Source organism: Sander lucioperca, chromosome 8 (assembly GCF_008315115.2).
Source record: "Sander lucioperca isolate FBNREF2018 chromosome 8, SLUC_FBN_1.2, whole genome shotgun sequence".
Classification (NCBI taxonomy): domain Eukaryota; kingdom Metazoa; phylum Chordata; class Actinopteri; order Perciformes; family Percidae; genus Sander; species Sander lucioperca.
In genome coordinates this window covers 19,880,809-19,898,244 of record NC_050180.1, presented here as the reverse complement: position 1 = coordinate 19,898,244, position 17,436 = coordinate 19,880,809, and the positions used below count along the sequence as shown (strand labels likewise).

The following is a 17,436-nucleotide window of genomic DNA, read 5'->3' as shown; positions in this document are numbered from 1 at the left end:
GATGACGATAACAATAGGTTATAATACTTAGTAGAACCTCTTTGATATTACCGTTAAGCTAAAGTGTGTAGTAGTCATATTGAAAAGAATCAGCTGTATTAATGATTAGATAAACGCTTTTCTTGTGACCTTGTTCAACACTCCCTCTGCTATTTCAGTTCAAACAACACAGCGGAGCGGAGAGGTGTGGCCACGGCTGAAGCCAAAATGGCGACGACAGGACCTCAGTTTCACACTTCGCACTGATTCACTCACTTAGCTAGCTGACTAGCTAGCTCAACAAGGAACTACCACAGAGACGGGAAACCCGGCCGGGGACAGTTAAATATGGCTGAACTTGAGCAGCACGAAGGAGAACAGGTATCGTTAACTACCGTTACAACACATTTGTAAGCAATTTTACAAATGAATGTGTTTAAACCAAAGACGCGTCTAATATTAACGAACTCTGTTTTAACAGGACATTGAGAAGAAAATTGAGGAGACGAGACAGAGATTCAAGAATGAGTTCCTCCAAGGTAACTAACAGTTATTATGAATAAGCTGACATTAACTTGCTCCTTGCCCAGTCACTTGCTTTTGCATTAATATGGGGTTGTTGTCAGCTTCCTTAACTCAAGTATTGTAGGTTAACTGTCCACAAGTTAGCTGTTGCTCTACTTTGACATGTTGATAACACCATGACCTAAATGCTCAGAGCCCGGATAAGCTCCAACGGTAGCTATTTATTGCCACAATGCAGCTGGTAGTTGTGACTAATAAGGTACAACGTTATAGCCTTCAGGTAAACTTTATATGAGCTCACAGCACATTGTTGTAATGAATGGGTTTTAACAGCATATTAAGTCAGTCAGTGTGGTTGAAAGTGAAACCTTGTACTTGACCTCTTGGTATTTGTCATGTGATTGAGCCTTTGTTTTATGTTTACAGATTCAATAGATAAATATGACTCCAGAGATGTGGAAAGGCTTGAAAAAGATGCTGCTCTGGTGGAGGGCTACCTCCAATGGAGACTCTATGTTATAGATGATGCCTTGAAAATGATTGATGAAAGTCTTCAGTGGAGAAAGGAATATGGTCTGAATGGTAAGAAATCATGCTAAATAGTTTGTAATATGATATGCGCAATTTCACCTAAAAGTAGTATAGGGCTGGGCATCCTTTTTGATATTAGTGCCAATCTGATACATGAGTTTTAAAATCAATACCCAACTTTTTGTTTTCTTCCATTTCTTACTTTGACAATATTTTGCATGTTTTTCTAAAACAAATCTTTTTTTCATTTAAAACAAAATCTCAAATGTAAAATGTTGTCAAAAGAGAAGCAGTTGTCTATAAACTGACAAAATAAAGTAGTTGTCAATAATTTGGTTTAAAATCAAGAACTACATGATCAGATTAAACAAGATTATGACCAGTCCTTAAATGCCAGCTTTCAGTAAATGACGGTTTTTGATAGCTGGTGCTACAGGCAAAGTTTAGTCGGCACCAAAAAAAAAAGTTTTAAAGTATCCAGTCCTATCTAAAAGTTGAAAAGTTGACATTGGCATATTTAGATGTTAAAGCTTGTGACACAGATCAGTGGTTGTCTATGTGCTGCTCTTGGTTGAATCCAGACAGAGTGTCATTGTGTGTTAAACACCCATATAGCCATGATAGGCCACCACTGAGGACAATCCCCATTCTTTCTGTTTTCTGAGGAATTTCTCAGTTGTTGTTGTTTGTTAGTCTTTAAATCAGCAAATTGAATTTGTCAAGCAGTTGTTTTTAGGAAATTTGATTTATTCAAGTCATTAGTATCCAGGGGCCTCATGGGCCATATCACCAAGGCCAAATGTTGTTAGTTCTTTTATGTATGTATGCTCAACAGATAGGTTCTATAAAACTATTATATAATGGTAAGGGAGAAACTTCCTCTAGAAAGAAAAGTACATCTGTCCACTTCTGGTTCACCTACATGAATGTTTTAATATACAGTTGCTGTACATGAATTTCAGTTATATTTTGTGTTTGTGATGATTTATCTCCAGGAATAGAACAAGATGGCTTTAAGTATACCCGGACATGATGGAAATTATAAAATTATGAAAAAATGAAAAAATAAAAAGTGTCATATTAAAATATTTTGTGCCGTTTTAAGTAGTTAAATTAAAGATTCAAATAGTCTGAAAATATGTACAAATCTTACAAGCAACCTTAGCCCTTTGCCTACAATGCCATGTTCTGTATAGCTAAAACTTCATTGATAACAAACACCATTTAACAGTAACGTGTCTATCTGCGTGTTTCAGATCTCACTGAGAGCTCCATTCCCAAATGGATGTTCGAGACTGGTGCTCTCTACCTCCACGGCTATGACAAAGAAGGCAACAAGCTCTGTACGTACATATTCTTATACAGACCTACTTACAGTAAACTCTGTTATACAGTTACAACTTAGCCTTTCTTTAATTGTAAGACAAAATATCTGTTCAATTAAAAGTGTGTACCCATCACTGAAAATCTACACAAATGCAAAACTACAAAAACCTTAATTAATAATTTTGAATATCTGTTTACTGTGTTTAGTCTGGTTCAAAGTAAAGCTACACGTCAAGGATGCAAAAACAATCACGGACAAGAAGAAGTACGTTGCCTTCTGGCTGGAGCGGTATGCGAAGAAAGAACCTGGGATGCCACTCACTGTTGTGTTTGACATGACAGAGTCTGGCCTCAGTAATATCGTAAGTCCATGATGATAGTGTTTCAAACTAGGTTTTTGTAATTTTATCAGCAACTTCTTTTTGATTTTTTTTGTCCTGCTCTTTAATTTAGCTTCTTTTCTGGAAGTACAGTAATAGCCAAGTCTCCAAGACAAAACTTGTATCGTTTTTTTACTCCGACTCTGCTAAATAAGCTTTACTTTTATGTTACAAAAATACCATTTCCTTTCTGTGACTGTCATTGAAATGCTGTTGGAATATCCTAATTTTTCTTGCTGTTTGAGCTCTGGTTTGCAGGGACTGATGCTCTTTAATGGTCTTACACTTCGGAGATTAAAGTAACCTTCAAATCCCGTTGGTCAATTTGAGTGGACTGCCTAATCCGTAGACTCGCTGTGTCGCAGGCGTTAGCTCCTTGATGGAGCTCTCTGTCAGCGAGTGTATTTCATTGGCTCTGCTCTCTCTGCTGGAGAAATGGCTCAATTAAATACAAATAAACCTGCACAAGCACAGCAAAAAGGATAAATATCTATGCAACCCAAATATGAAATGAGTAGATTATTTTTTTCATTTTTGAAAGCATCCTTGTTGAACCACAGTATGAGCTAGAGCAAGGGTAGCCAGTATGATCTCATTAAGGCTCAGGAGTGAGTCTCCTGCATAGCAATGAGGCTTCCAGCCAATTATGGAGTTCAGCCAGGGTATAGGGGCTGTATCTATTGACATATTGGCTGTTTGTCTGATGATTAACATAAAATAGTAAGATGAACATTCATCATATTCACCAAAAAACTAATTTTAAGTGTGATAGAACATTACACCTGGATACACGTTTTCTAGACGAGACTTGCATTATAGTATGTATTTAATTTCTAGTGCTACCTAAAGCATAGATAAATGTCTTTGTTTGAATCAGAAGAGAAAATGCATTTAAGTCTCAGCCATTTACTGTGAGCTCTCTCTTTTATGCTTGTTTTTAAGAAGATTGGCTCCTTGAAGTGATACAAGTTGTTAGATCTAGGTAATGCAATCAAATGGTGACAAAACAGCATAACAGCAAGTTATATAATTATCTATTTTACAAATGGTTCATAACAAAGTAAAAGTTTAAAATAGTTCAAAAATGTGAAGAAACATCCTCAAGTCTTTCTCTGGGAGGAATTGAGCAGGTCATCAGAGGAGCTTGTAATTCATTTAAATTTTCTGTTAAGTGGGTCACTTCAGATCTAGAGGCGGTTATGAGTGAACAAACATTCTCCCTATTGAAAATCCATAAAGCCTCTTTGATAGTTAAAGCCCTGTATAGGGTTCACTTTTGAAATCTTTGTTTTTTTCCACTTTGTGTTTCAGGACATGGAGTTTGTGAAGTACGTTATTAATTGCTTCAAAGTATATTATCCAAAGTTTTTATGTAAGTAACAAAAGTTGTTGTTATTGTTACAAATATTTATTCACATTCACTATATTCTCACATTGATAGAGATTTACACCTACTTTCAAGTCAAACCTGGGAATTTTTAAACATGATTCTAATGGACAAGACCTTTCCTTTCCTATCATTTCAGCCAAAATGATCATTGTGGATATGCCTTGGATCATGAATGGTGAGAATGAACCTGCCTCTTAGCAGTCCCTACAGACTTTTTACGTCAATCACAATTCATCAAAATAGTAATGAGTCTGACTGTGAAAAGGCTTCCTTTCTCCCGTTTCACTAGGCCCTGTTCCCAAAATTAATACTGTTTTGTGTCTGCTTAATCCTTAATTTCAGTGTAATGTTGTAGGTTATTGTTTTAGTTTATTTGTTACTTTATTATTTGGCATAGGCCTGTTCGGCAGGTTTTATGGGTTCATAGTGTTTTGCTATGGTTCTGCCTGTGATGTGGGGGGTAGATCAGCTGCTCACTAGCTTAATTGACGAGAGTGCATGCAGGTTTGCCTCATTAGGTCCTTTCTATGGGGAGGGGCTGGACAATCCTAAAGTGTAGAGCAATAGGTAAAACCGTTTTTGCAGCAGTTGACATTTTGATATTATGTTGGTTGTATGTGTGTGTGTGTGTATATATATATATATATATATATATATATATATATATATATATATATATATATATATATATATATATATATATATATATATATATATAATAAAATAAAATATATATTATATATAATATATATATTTTATATATATATATTATAAAATATATATATATAAACAAACTAGGAATGTCAGCAATCACATTTATCTACATGGTATGGTATTTTCTACATTCAAGTGTCTTGTTTTTCTTCAGTTTGGCTCACCCTCTAACCACCGGTACAGGTGGTAGGTGCCAATTGAGTGAGGCTGGGTTAAAAGGGTTTGAGGAGAAGGGGGGCAAGAGGGAAGGAATGGGCAGCTTGCAGAGAGGTTGCTGTTTTTGTTTGTTTGAGGGTATTTTGCCCTAAAGTGATTTTTATTTTATTTTTTTGTTTGAGAATGTTTTGGTGTTGTTTTGTTAATAAATACACAAATTGTGCACTTTAAAAGCCTCCTCTCCAGTCTTCAATCCTGAAACTGACGTATTGAGCATAATGTCTCTATTTCAGCTGCCTGGAAGATAGTGAGGTCGTGGTTGGGTCCCGAGGCAATCAGCAAGCTCAAGTTTGCATCCAAATCTGAGGTCCAGGGATTCATAGGCCCCGAGTACTTGCCCCCTCACATGGGTGGAACGGTATGTTATGTCTTTCTGTATGTGTTATATTAAACATTTCCAAATAGCCTTACATGGTGCATTAATTAATGTCCATCAGACAGTTACAAAAGATGCCGTAGTTACTAGAACTGGTCTATATTGTAATGATGGTGTGATGCACAAGTATGTTGTGAAAGCTTTAATCATATTAAACTAATTGTTAATATAAACCATTTAAAGATTTTTTTGTTTGTTATCTTGAGTTGTTTGTGCCACACTATCTGTAATATTGTTTTTGTATTATTGATAATGTACATTTTTATATTGTTGTAGACCCTCTCCATACTTGAAAGACATGTTATTAGGTTTGTCAGGTCACAACTGTCCAGTTGACAAAAATAATGAAATCTAACTTCAGTAAATAATAAACATCAGTTTGATTATTAACAGAATTTCCCTTCAATAAGCCATGTTATTATATTCATTCATATGCAAGTCATGGGACTTTTTATACACATCAAAGACATTCAGTATGACCACATTGACTTCAATTGACAATGTACACACTTTAAAAACCATGCGTGTAGTGATATAACTTATTTGACTACATTCCAGGACCCCTTCAAGTACAGCTACCCGCCTCTTCCTGATGACGATTTCCAAACACCCATCTGTGAAAACGGACCAATTGTTAGTGAGGACGAGACGGAGAGCAAAGAGGGTGAAATGGAGGGCAAAGATGCCCTCGAGTCCAGCTTCAACTCTGAGGTTGCGGTAAAGCCAAAAAAGGTACATTTTCTTTCAAGTTTATATCTAGTTATTATCGGTCCTTTCAGAATGTAGAAGTTTCAAAAAACATCTTCACCCTTCCACACCATTTAATTTGGCTACATTGTAAGTCAGGACTGCTCCTTGTGTGTTTTGTAAGTCTTCATTTTGGCAGGACACAGAATTTGAACGAGGAAGTGGTTATACTTTTGAATAAAATTGTTAAAGTGAATGTGTTTTAAATTTAGCCGACGCTGAAACTGATATAGTTACCATGACTAGTGTTTCTGTTGTCAGTGAAGCTGCTCTCATGAGTCATGATAAATGCTGATTCTGGCATTTCAGGCAGTGGTGTCCAATCTCTTATAGATGTCTAATTTTGCTACTAGTCAAATTAGATTCCTCCTGTTTCTTTCACTCATTTTCTATAAGTTGAGCCTGAGATTACAGCATGTAATCGGACCGTTCTGTGGAGACAACTGTGAATTAAGTGGCAAGTAATGCCCTGATTTGGAAGACGTTAAGCTCTTGCTTATTGTCTCAGTGAAGGTGACTCCTAATGTCTCTGGCTGCAATTAAATCCTGCCAACAAAGCCCATGAATCACAGCCAGCGCTTTGCTTCTCTCATCCTCTCCGCCCCTCATATGGTCCACTGAAGTTGTAAAGTCAGCTACTTAAGCTCTTCCCTGCTGTAGCTTGATTCCTGTTCTCACCATACAGCAGCACGCAGCCTCTCAGTGTAGCACCATCACTGAGACGCCCCACAGGCTTTATCTTGAATATGTCTGCAGCCACTGTGAACCACTCTTATACTACGGTGTTACCAAATTTCACCCACTGTATGTTACATATTCTACTCACTGGACAATCCAATGCATGGAAATAGATGGAGGGCATTAAGGGTGTCCTCTCAGGATATGCTCGACATCAGGAAATGCCTTTTGAAGACTTGTAGAACGTTGGACATTTACATTATATTGGTGGATGTTTTTAACCATGGTTATTTATGCTTTATTTAGTGTTGCAGCTGTTATTTACAGATATTTTGCTGTCATAGTTGGGAGAAGCAGATTTGTGGTTAACTGACAATTGATGTGAGGAGTAGGATATAACTGTGCTGTAATTAATAGCCGCTCACTACCTCATATAGGACACAAACTGTATTTGCTGGAGAGGTGCTGCGTCATCCAAAGCTACTCCCATGAGCCTCCTAAGCCCCAACAAACAGTGCTCCCATTGTTAATAAATACCACATTGGTCATGCACAATAGCTTTAGATTTACAAAGCAGAGATATGCAAATCAGTCAATTATTGGCCACAACAATAATCTACAGGCACAAGTTTGAAGTTTGTTAATATAAATTACCTTACCCTCGCAGGTTTCTGGTGCGAGCGACATTAACATGCCCTGCATAACCCCAGAGAAAAGGAACCTAGCTCCCATGTTAAAGCATTCGTCTCCAGATACTAAACCCATTAACTGTATTTTAACAAACCCTACAGTCCTCTAAGCTGTCAGACTAGATATCAAAACCTTTAAGTCAACTCTGTGGGAAAGGGTAAGATAATTCTTAGGTTAGCCTGAGAATCTAGTTACACAACCACTCTGTAGTGACACTGCACAGACAGTGAGTATGATATTATAAGTGTTTGAATATGCCTGACTGCAATCAAACCGTCTAAAGGGGTCGATGACAATATTCAAGGTGAGAGCAATAGTTCAACAGTTTTTCTTTGTATTACGATTAAAATGAATGTAAATAGTTATTCATGTAACTTCTAATACTGCCACTGACTGAAAGTTACATATTACATACTAAATATACATAAAGCCACTAGCACACTAACTTCCTTACACACCCATAGTTTTGTATAAATGTATTATACAGTTGGATGTTTACCAAAAATAAATTTAAGTTTATCTAAAACAAACACAATACAAAGAAAGGCAAGGTTAAGTGTTTGAAGTGAGAGGAGAGCGGTGATGAGAGGTTAATATGAGAGCTTAAGAGAAATTTGTAGGGCTGTAACGATACACCAAACCCACGATTCGTTTGTATCACGAATTTTGACCCACGATTCGATACATATCTTGATTCTTTGGGGGGGGGGTTGGAGGAGAGATATACTCAGTAAACGTAATACAACTTTTTTTCTGCCACATGGCATCGTTTTGTCATTGATTTTACATGCCACTTTGCAACACGATAATACAACAGACCATATTTATTGATATTGATTGATTTCAATATAGATCGATCCAACACCAAAGATTCTTTTGTACCTTAAAATGTTTCCAAAATCGTTTCAGTGGTTCATTAACTCGTTCGAATGAGCCATAAGAATAATGGTAACGTAATTATTAGCGTTACCGGTGTTGACTTCATTTCTGGTGTGCTGTGTTATGACTAAACCCGTAGCACTGTGTTAATATACCTGCCTGTCAGCTCTTCAAGCCCGTCTGAACGCATTCCACAGTACTGCTTCTTATCCATCTTGTCTAAATAAACAAGAGACTCCGCCTCTCAACTACCACCACCCATCACAACCTGAATTCTTCTGGATTCCAGGCAGCACTGCGCTGATAACTTGGCTTCAGGAAGCTAATTGCCTTTTTCTCTGTTTTGAAACAAGGGCTGGAGGTGGTAAGGCAGTGTAGGATCACACCCACACAAGAAGCCCAGAGTCCGGAAGATTTCTACCAGCTGGAAAGGCAGGTGTACTCACATGACTGAATTATTGTGAGTGCACCTCCCTCACAGTCGACTGATATCATCTCAACCCCTGGACATGTTCATCCCTTGACCTGTCCTGGACCTCACATTTCAATTTGACCCCCAAAATTGTATTGCATTGTTTAAAAACCGCAACATTTCAGACTTTGTTATGAAGGAATGTAGGCTAAATGAAGGCTAGCCTACCTTTTGCACAAAACCATGTAAACACTCAACCAAGGGAGACACTCTCATATTTCACTGTATAATCAGCTCCAAGAAAACTGAAAGCCAAGTCACTACTCCTCATTAACAATATATGTATCTTCTAACCTCAGATTAAAACTACTAACACAATTACTGCTATGTTACAGTAGCCCAAGTTAATAACACTCCGCACCAGATCTTAAACCATGCTCGCCTTTGAAGCAACTTAACAAAAGCCGTGTGTGCCTTGTCCTCAAACATTATCTTTTACGAAGTCTGCGACTCTGGAGAGTGCTAATCATGTAGACAATCGTGTTTTATGCCTTTTTTAATATGTACTGTATAACCAATAGACACTCCTCATTATGAGCATTTCACTAATTTTTCACTTTAGGATAATGTAAAATCGTCAATGATTTAAATTGTCTTTGCATTTCGTATCTTACACACAATGTGTAGAAATCATGAAGTTCACTAATTTTACATTACATTTCTTATTTTATTTCTTTGTACGTGATTATGGTATAAGTGTTTTTTTTTTTTTAATTTGTTACTCAAAATTAATTGCCACTTATTTTGTTCTTTGTAAATCTATAATGGAATATTGTTTCCATGAGCCTAATGAATATGGTCAAAGCTAATTATAACTGTATGACACAGCCTACTATTTCAGTGTTTCATTTTTAATTAAAAATTGGAGCATGTTTTACTTTTTTTACTAAAATTATTACCTAATTATGTAAGCCTTGCTCTTTTAAAATGATGAATAAATAGAGACATTTCATCAGCAGCTGATTATCTCTTGATGTCTTCATTGTGGCAGTTGCATTACAGTCAGCCATTAAATTAAGATGACATGTTGTGTTGCTTATCGCAGCAAATGACACACTTCCCCTCTTGAGTCACAAATGTTCCCATCACATGCAGAGTCCACTCACCTTTGCCCCTTCCCCCCCCCCCCTTTCTCCTGGGATGTGCTCACTCTCCCATCTGTTTCACAGAATATGTGGTGCCAGCAACACTGTGAAAGCATCCATTTTCCCCAACTCACCTACTTCATCCATAGCAAATGTTTCACAATTGCAGTCCTGTCAGCTGGTTTATGGTCATATGGTCCCTCTCTGGGTGATTTGGGTCAAGGTTTATGGATATTTTGATGAAGTGAAAGTATCATGTGTGAGTGGTGATATGACATCTGGTCTGATTGAACGAGTTTTGTTCAAGGTTCTTTGTTTGTTCAAAAGTCCCAAGTTTGTGAGACTACCAGGAACAAGGGTCAAGCGTCATCATGGGGGGGGTTTCTCAGTAAAAGAAAATCTATTTTAATGTTACCCTTCACCATTATTTTGCAAGAACCATTTATTAATCATTACAGATGACTGTCAAGAGCTTCATTAACTGATAGCTTTCTACGTGTCAAGGGCAGGGGTCAAACATTTTATTTTCAGGAAAGAAGCCAGATAAGGGTCATACGATGACATTATCAGTACAGAGTACTGTTGTACTCTTTTCTAATTGGGTGCTCTTTGTTGTTTCAGGTAAATTTCCTGGAAGACAGTTTGAGGGCAGAGGACAATGAAAAAGGAGACACAAGCAGCAGGACCAAAGGAGCCAGGAAGCCACTGACCACCTTCAAAGGCCCTCTGCTAGATGTTAGGTAGGTCATCCTGCTCACGCCCTTCCCCATCTTTTCATTATTATACACATCACTTACAGCTGTTCGTGGTTGCATTGCAGTAAGAAGGGAAAAGAAGGGGTTGTCTGTACACCTACATGAGCAATCTCTCAAAAACTAAATTGATGCAATAAAGTGAACAGTTCACAATCAGCAGATGGATTTTGAAAGTGGTTTTAGCTTTGGAAATCATGCTGAAATCTCATATCTACTATCACTTGGGATCTGACCGAGACCCTCCTTTTCAAGCAGTCTCAGTCTGGTTGTTTAACACCAGAGTTGGATTGACAGGTTTCACAGCAGCCTAAACGAACCACACTAACCGGGCGAATGCAATAGAGTTTCTTCTAACCGAAACAAACAGGTTAGGTATCTAGGCATCTGGTCTTGTTGTCCTGACTGCACCTGTACTCATCTGGGGTTGTATATGCACAGTATCCAGCTTCTGCACTGCAATTACATCACAATTACAGTTTTCAATTACATTATCATTAGTCCATCCCCTGTTACCAACATTTCTGGCTATCTCCACCCCACAGCTTGTTCAGGTTTTGTACTGTGGCTGACTGCACACTCATTCCCCTCTGAATAAATGTACATCTAAATAAATGTACACTGAACTGAACATTATAACCTTCATTCAGGTAAGATTGGTGCAGGGCTGTTGATTGATACAGCATTAGTTTTAGCTAGGCGTACCTAATGAACTGGCAACTGAGCATATGTGAAATGTGGAGCCATATGCAAAAAGACAACGTATTGACAAAAATGTTCTCTTCATGTATTGGCTCAAAGCCTAAAGTCATTATTGATGTCTTTGTACCTTTTTATAGCCCAATTGATCTGGTCACATGTGGGCAGGAATTAAGTATGCTACCAGTCAATTGTTCAGTGAGAGAACTGGCCATTGATCAATTAACCTTTACGAGAGGAGCACTCATCACCTCTTGCACGTGTTAACTGAATTGCAAAGGTGTCGGCTTCAAAAGCGGTGTATTGCAAAGGAGTAAAGCAATCGCACCATGATGTGGTTGGTTCTTGGGTAAATAAATACTTCACATCAGTGCATTCACACACTGTATGATATTACTCCTTATTTTCATGAATAGTGTCTGACTGTTCTGTTTTTACAGAGTAATGGCTTTGATGTAAGGGGTTTGACAGCTCTGGGCTGTGAATTATAGTGAAACAGATTTAAATGAGCCTTAAATGCAATTATGTTTCTAAGCTGCGTTAGCCTTAACTCCAGGCTGGGGCTTTAGAAGGGAGTAGGGGGCTTTGATCTTATGTTTGCCAAAGGTTTCCAGAGCCCGAAGACTCACTCTGAGCACAAGCAAGCACCAGACTTTTCAGCTGTTTTACTGGGGAAAAGAACACACGAAGACTTGAAAAGGAAAAATATACCTTTTGTTCTTAGCAGTTTTAGTCCATGAAACGTAGCCAAGCTGCACCACTGAGAAGCTTTATACATATGGTGCAGATATTATAATCCATTTGCTAGTTTCTTCATGGCAAAGTTTAAAGTCCTCAATGCAAAACGTGTTCACTGAGGCTGAATTCATCAAATCACATACTATTTATAGCCAAATTAGACTGTTGCAAACTTGCTTAAAGGAAGCATTGAGTGCCAACCATGAGTGTCAGAGAGCAATGCAAAGTGCCTCATCCAGATTTGAAATGAAATAGCCGGTTTCTGCTACAGTATACACATCTGCTCTGTAAAACTGTTTGACTTTGAGACAAGGCTGGATTATTAACCGGGAAAACATGCTTATCACATACTCTTATTATTGTGTGTAAGTTGGTCTGTGCTATGATTATGATTAATTGCAAAATATTTATGAAGATGTGTACCACAAATGATTAACTGAAATGATAACACCATTAAGGTGGGTTTTTCAATATTGTCAAAACATTGGTGCAAATGAAAAATAAAATTACCACAAACGGGTGTTTAACAGGGGCCTACAACTCGATCTTGTCCACCGGGAACCCACAGTAGGGGATTTTATTTTTTTTGGTGATTTTTGATCACCAAATGTAACAATGTAAATATGCTTGACAGCAATCCTGTATTTGAAAGTATGCTCTAGTTTTTTTTAGCTGCAAAAGATTGCTGAAGCAGATAGTTAAGGTGTAAATACCAGGATAATCATACCAGACGGACATCAAGGCACATGAATTGTAGCAGTCCAATCTGTATTAATAAGATGCCTAATAGAGAAACAACAAAACGATTTGTGAAGTAAATGGGAACTCCTATCTGCATCTATCAGTTGTATATGTACTGAAGTGCATAAATAGACACTTTATAGCACAAAATGACTATTTAAGGACCCGAGCCTCTGCTTTCCATCCTAATGTAGCTCCTGTCTCACAGTATGTGTTTGTTTGTTTGTTGTTTTTTTTTTTTCCTCCAGCCCCGCAGAGGAACTCAGCTTTGGTTCTGGAGAGACAGAGAAAAAAAGCCTCATTATCCTGAGCAATATAACCAAAAATCAAGTAGCCTTTAAGGTGAGAGTGAAGGCGCTCACATACGTGTGTGTGTGTGTGTGTGTGTGTGTGTGTGTGTGTGTGCGTGCTTGAACCTGTGAGCCAGTATGAGTTGACCGAACAACTGCTTGACTCTGCTACAATAAATAATCAAAATTGTGACGTGATTAGTAGTTGAAGTCATTTGTTAAGCAAAATTGCCAAACATTAACTGTTAACAGCTTCTCAAATGTAAGGATTTGCTGCCTTTTATACATTATTGTAAATTAAAAAAAAATGGTTTTTAGACTAGTCTAGTTAGTCAGACAAAACAAACATTTTGAAGATGTCAACATGAGCTGTGGGAAGTTGTAATGTGTATTTCCCCTGTTTTGACATTTCATAGAAATATATATTATTTCTGAAAGGTGCCTCTGGTGTCTCCACAGGTACGGACCACAGCACCTGAGAAGTACAGAGTGAAGCCCAGCAGCAGCAGCTGTGACCCAGGAGCTTCAGTAGATATAGTGGTGTCTTTACATGGAGGTACTACACTTTAGCTCTGCACTCTACCCCACTCACAACAGATGTGTCCAAATGCAGAACTTCAGAATAATCAAATGGTCTGGTCTTTTACCTTCCCAAAGTGCCGGAAGCCACTTTTCTTTGCCTGCCATACATATTTCAAAAGTGATAAAAGAATAATCTCAAGACAAACCATCAGACAACTGAAAGTGCTGTGCGAGTTAAGACAGTTTATGGTCATCAAGCACTGAAATGTCAGCTGTAGGTTATGATGTCCTGCAAAACACTCAGAAGAATCAGCGCTATTTCAGGGTTACTTTTTTCTAGCTTTTGTGTTTTTTCCATTACTTTAATGTCTAGCACTGACTTTTTTTAACATAGCCCCTTCATTTCTGTTAGAAAAGGTTTTGTTACAGATTTTAAACAATTTCTTTCACATTTACTGAAAAAAACCTAACTCTTCCCATTTCTGTTTTTGTTTCTGTGCAGGTTCTCAAGCCTCTCCACAGGACAGATTTTTGGTCATGGCTGCTGAGATGGACAATGCTGGATCACAAGAACTTTCACAGTTCTGGAAAGAAGTACCAAAAATCAAGGTCATGGAACACAGGTATGCATCTGTGCTCTTTGTTTAGCCATGTCTAAATATGTGAAAGAATTTGTACGCTGGTCTGTTGCCACACAGTCGTCATTACAGCCGTGCCAGTGGACTCGTAGGCTGCATATCCCCCTGATGTCCTCCGTTCATTAGATTGTGACTTTCCAACAGATTGCGCTGTCATGTTCTGGAGAGCATTAAACCACAAACAGTGACTCTTCTCAGAGACAGCCCTGTGGAGACAGGGACCAACGGGCAGCAGGAATTAAACTCAGCGGTGAGTTCTGGTGGAAGAGAAGCCTTTTTACAATACTCATTATCTTTAAGTCACAATATATTTGTTCATTCAGATACTTTTGACCACCATTATAGATTTTGTAGACTGCCATCACGATTTTAAAACACATTGTTTATAACATGTAGGCTGAGTATATGTCGGTTTGTAATTTTGGGTTTTATTCTTTTAAACCTCATTGGAATTGCATTTGTTATTGCTTGATTTTCTGTGTTTTGGATTCTATTGTATTTTAATCAAATGTTTTTTGTGTGAAGCACTTTGTGACTCTGTCTGTGAAAGGTGCTATATTAAATAAATTACTTACTTACTTTTAGGTTGTATTACTATAAATGTCTAGTATAACAAGTTAACTGGTTTATTACTTTCTTAAATGTTTAGTTTGTTTAAAAGAGTTAGATAAGAAAACCCACGTTTGTGGGTTAACTATGGAGCTGGAACAGAGAGGCAGCTAAACTAGCTTAGCATAAAGACTGGAAACGGGAGGGAACCCTTAGCCTGGCTCAGTCAATAAAAAAAAGCTTACTAATAACACTTTCTATCTTAATTCATCCGTACGTTCGAGGGACAACGTGTAGCCTCTCTGCTGATTGCCTCACACATTTCTGTTTATGTATAATTTAAACAAAACAAATGCATACATTTTTGGTGGCGCAGGTAGGCATATTTTTGAAGTTTAGAGAATGCCAGGTTAGTTGTTTAGCCTTGCTTTCAGTCTTCCATAAGCTAAGTGCCTCTCTGCTCAAGCTCACACAGACATAGTGGTATCAACCTTCTCATCTTCTTTAACTCTTTGCAAGCAACCAAATCTGCATATTTCACACTATTCCTTTAATTTACTGTACTTATCTACCTAATTTGTTTTTATGGTTTTCATTACAAGGGTATTAGATTGATAAACCAGGTCAGTGATCCAGTTTTTATCTCACCAGCTCATGCGAGTGATGACCTGCAATGCACGAATGGAGCAGAAGCTGAATACGTGTCTGTGGGTGCAGAAGGTAATCATTGGGTTGGTGCTGGTCCTCGTGGTGCTGAACCTCATGTGTCTCCACCTGCTGAGTGCTTCCCAACAGCCATCCTGACCTGATACAGCTCCCTCCTCCTGCATCTATTGACCGCAGACACACAGACGCTTCCAGCAGGGCCACAGTCAACTGGGCTGCTGTCATGGAGGGGAGGCGAACTGACTTTAGGGACATGTGAGTTGTTGTGGAGTTACTATATGAAGAGATTGTACTTTCTCTCTTCAGGCTCTTGAGAGTTAATACAACAGAGACACTCAACAATGTGACATCAAATCATTAATGTGTTTTTTAAGACCAATCGTGAAAAAATGTGTATTTATTGCAAAAGACACAATACGTAGGAAGAATTGGTTACTTTTGTGATCATAATGTACATTTTTTTTATATATTATATAAATCTACAGAATTTAAAATAAACACTTTTTGTCAGCTTCACTTTTGTTGAACATAATGTTATTCTCTTTGTATAGTCAGATCAGATCATCTAAGAGCATCTACACACCTGCCTTTATCCAGAGATGTACAGTGGTGCGCCTAAGTTTATGAACCCATGTTAAAGTTCACTAAAAAGAGGAATAAAAAAAATCATCTTAATGCCTTAATTAAAAGAATGAGGAAAAATCCAACCTTTAAGGACACCAATTTTCTTTGTGAATAAATAATGTATTGTAAATAAATAAATGTTCTTCCTTAAAATACAGGGGGCATAAGTAAGTACACCCCTATGTTATATTCCCATAGAGGCAGGCAGACTTTTATTTTTAAAGGCCAGTTATTTCATGGATCCAGGATACTATGCATCCTGATAAAGTTCCCTTGGCCTTTGGAATTAAAATAGCCCCACATCATCACATCCCCTTCACCATACCTAGAGATTGGCATGGTTTTATTTCAGTTAGCCGAATAGCTGGTTGGATTTGCATTGAGAGATGATTTTATGGAAAGTACCCCAAGTACGATACATTATTAATTCACAAAGAAAATTGGGTGTCGTTAAAGGTTGGATTTTTCCTAATATTTTTAATTAAAGCATTAAGATCAATTTCCAAAAGGTGAATTTTTTTTGTTTTTGTTTTTCCCCTCTTTAGTCAACTTGAGCATGGGTTCATAAACTTATGAGCACAACTGTAGATGTTTTGATCACTCAGTAGTCCTGTTTTGCATAAGTATTCACACTCATTAATAAACCCTCATTAGTACAGCAGCGTCTAATTGAAAACATTGCAGTGTATGACCTTAATAAACCTCTCCACACTCAGACCAAGGAGCCACAGGAGATCTGTCTCCACCATCTCCTCCATTTGTTTTTAATTACCCCTACACTGCTGAACTAAAAATACCAAAGCAATTACTGGAGTACAAGGACATGGCACAACCCACTTGTAGCTTAGTGGGAAGCACTGATATCTATAACAAGATCCAGCTCTGAGCAATCGGGACGTGTGCCGTCGCACTAGGAATGATCACAATTGGGTTATTAGATGTGCTCATAAGGGTTGTCTGGCATCAACATTTGCAGATTGTTCGCAGTAGGTGGTGGCTGCTCGCATGCGAGGGATGATTAGGAGGACTCGTGCAGTAATGGGTAAACTAATCCTACGTTGATTATAAACACTGGGCTGTTTCGGGGAGCCGCAAAATGTTTATTCCCTTAAGATTACATTGCATCGCTTGTTCTGTAACTCATGTTAGTGGCAACCCTTCATATGGTTCTTATAAAACCTCTCCATTAATAGTTGTTCGTCGAACGAATTGGTTTTAAGTGAGCATGT

At 37.9% G+C, this 17,436-nt stretch overlaps 1 protein-coding gene across 2 annotated transcripts; it reads left to right on the top strand.

Annotated features, from left to right (window-relative positions):
* Nucleotides 1-69: 69 nt before the first annotated feature.
* On the top strand, nt 70-15,906 carry mospd2 (motile sperm domain containing 2). Of its 2 annotated transcripts, none has more exons than XR_004898054.1 (15): nt 70-360; nt 461-518; nt 931-1,086; nt 2,292-2,378; nt 2,569-2,723; nt 4,053-4,113; nt 4,268-4,306; nt 5,295-5,419; nt 5,996-6,169; nt 10,610-10,728; nt 13,167-13,260; nt 13,668-13,764; nt 14,233-14,353; nt 14,513-14,793; nt 14,954-15,156. XR_004898054.1 is itself a non-coding variant. In XM_031296119.2 (15 exons), the coding sequence occupies exons 1-15, from the start codon at nt 328-330 to the stop codon at nt 15,719-15,721; spliced, it is 1,578 nt and encodes a 525-aa protein (XP_031151979.2). In that variant the 5' UTR covers nt 84-327; the 3' UTR covers nt 15,722-15,906. The 2 variants fall into 2 exon arrangements, 1 of the variants encoding a protein (XP_031151979.2); XM_031296119.2 differs by lacking the exon at nt 14,954-15,156 and adding an exon at nt 15,569-15,906 and having other exon boundaries at nt 84-360; nt 14,513-14,618.
* The last annotated feature ends 1,530 nt before the right edge of the window (nt 15,907-17,436 follow it).

What these genes read in the sequence shown, in the direction of transcription:
- mospd2 (XM_031296119.2), top strand. Translation starts at nt 328, where the DNA reads ATGGCTGAACTTGAGCAGCACGAAGGAGAACAG. An exon ending in CCCCTCACATGGGTGGAACG is followed by an intron (nt 5,420 to 5,995) that starts GTATGTTATGTC and finishes ACTACATTCCAG; the next exon opens with GACCCCTTCAAGTACAGCTA. An exon ending in TTGCGGTAAAGCCAAAAAAG is followed by an intron (nt 6,170 to 10,609) that starts GTACATTTTCTT and finishes TTGTTGTTTCAG; the next exon opens with GTAAATTTCCTGGAAGACAG.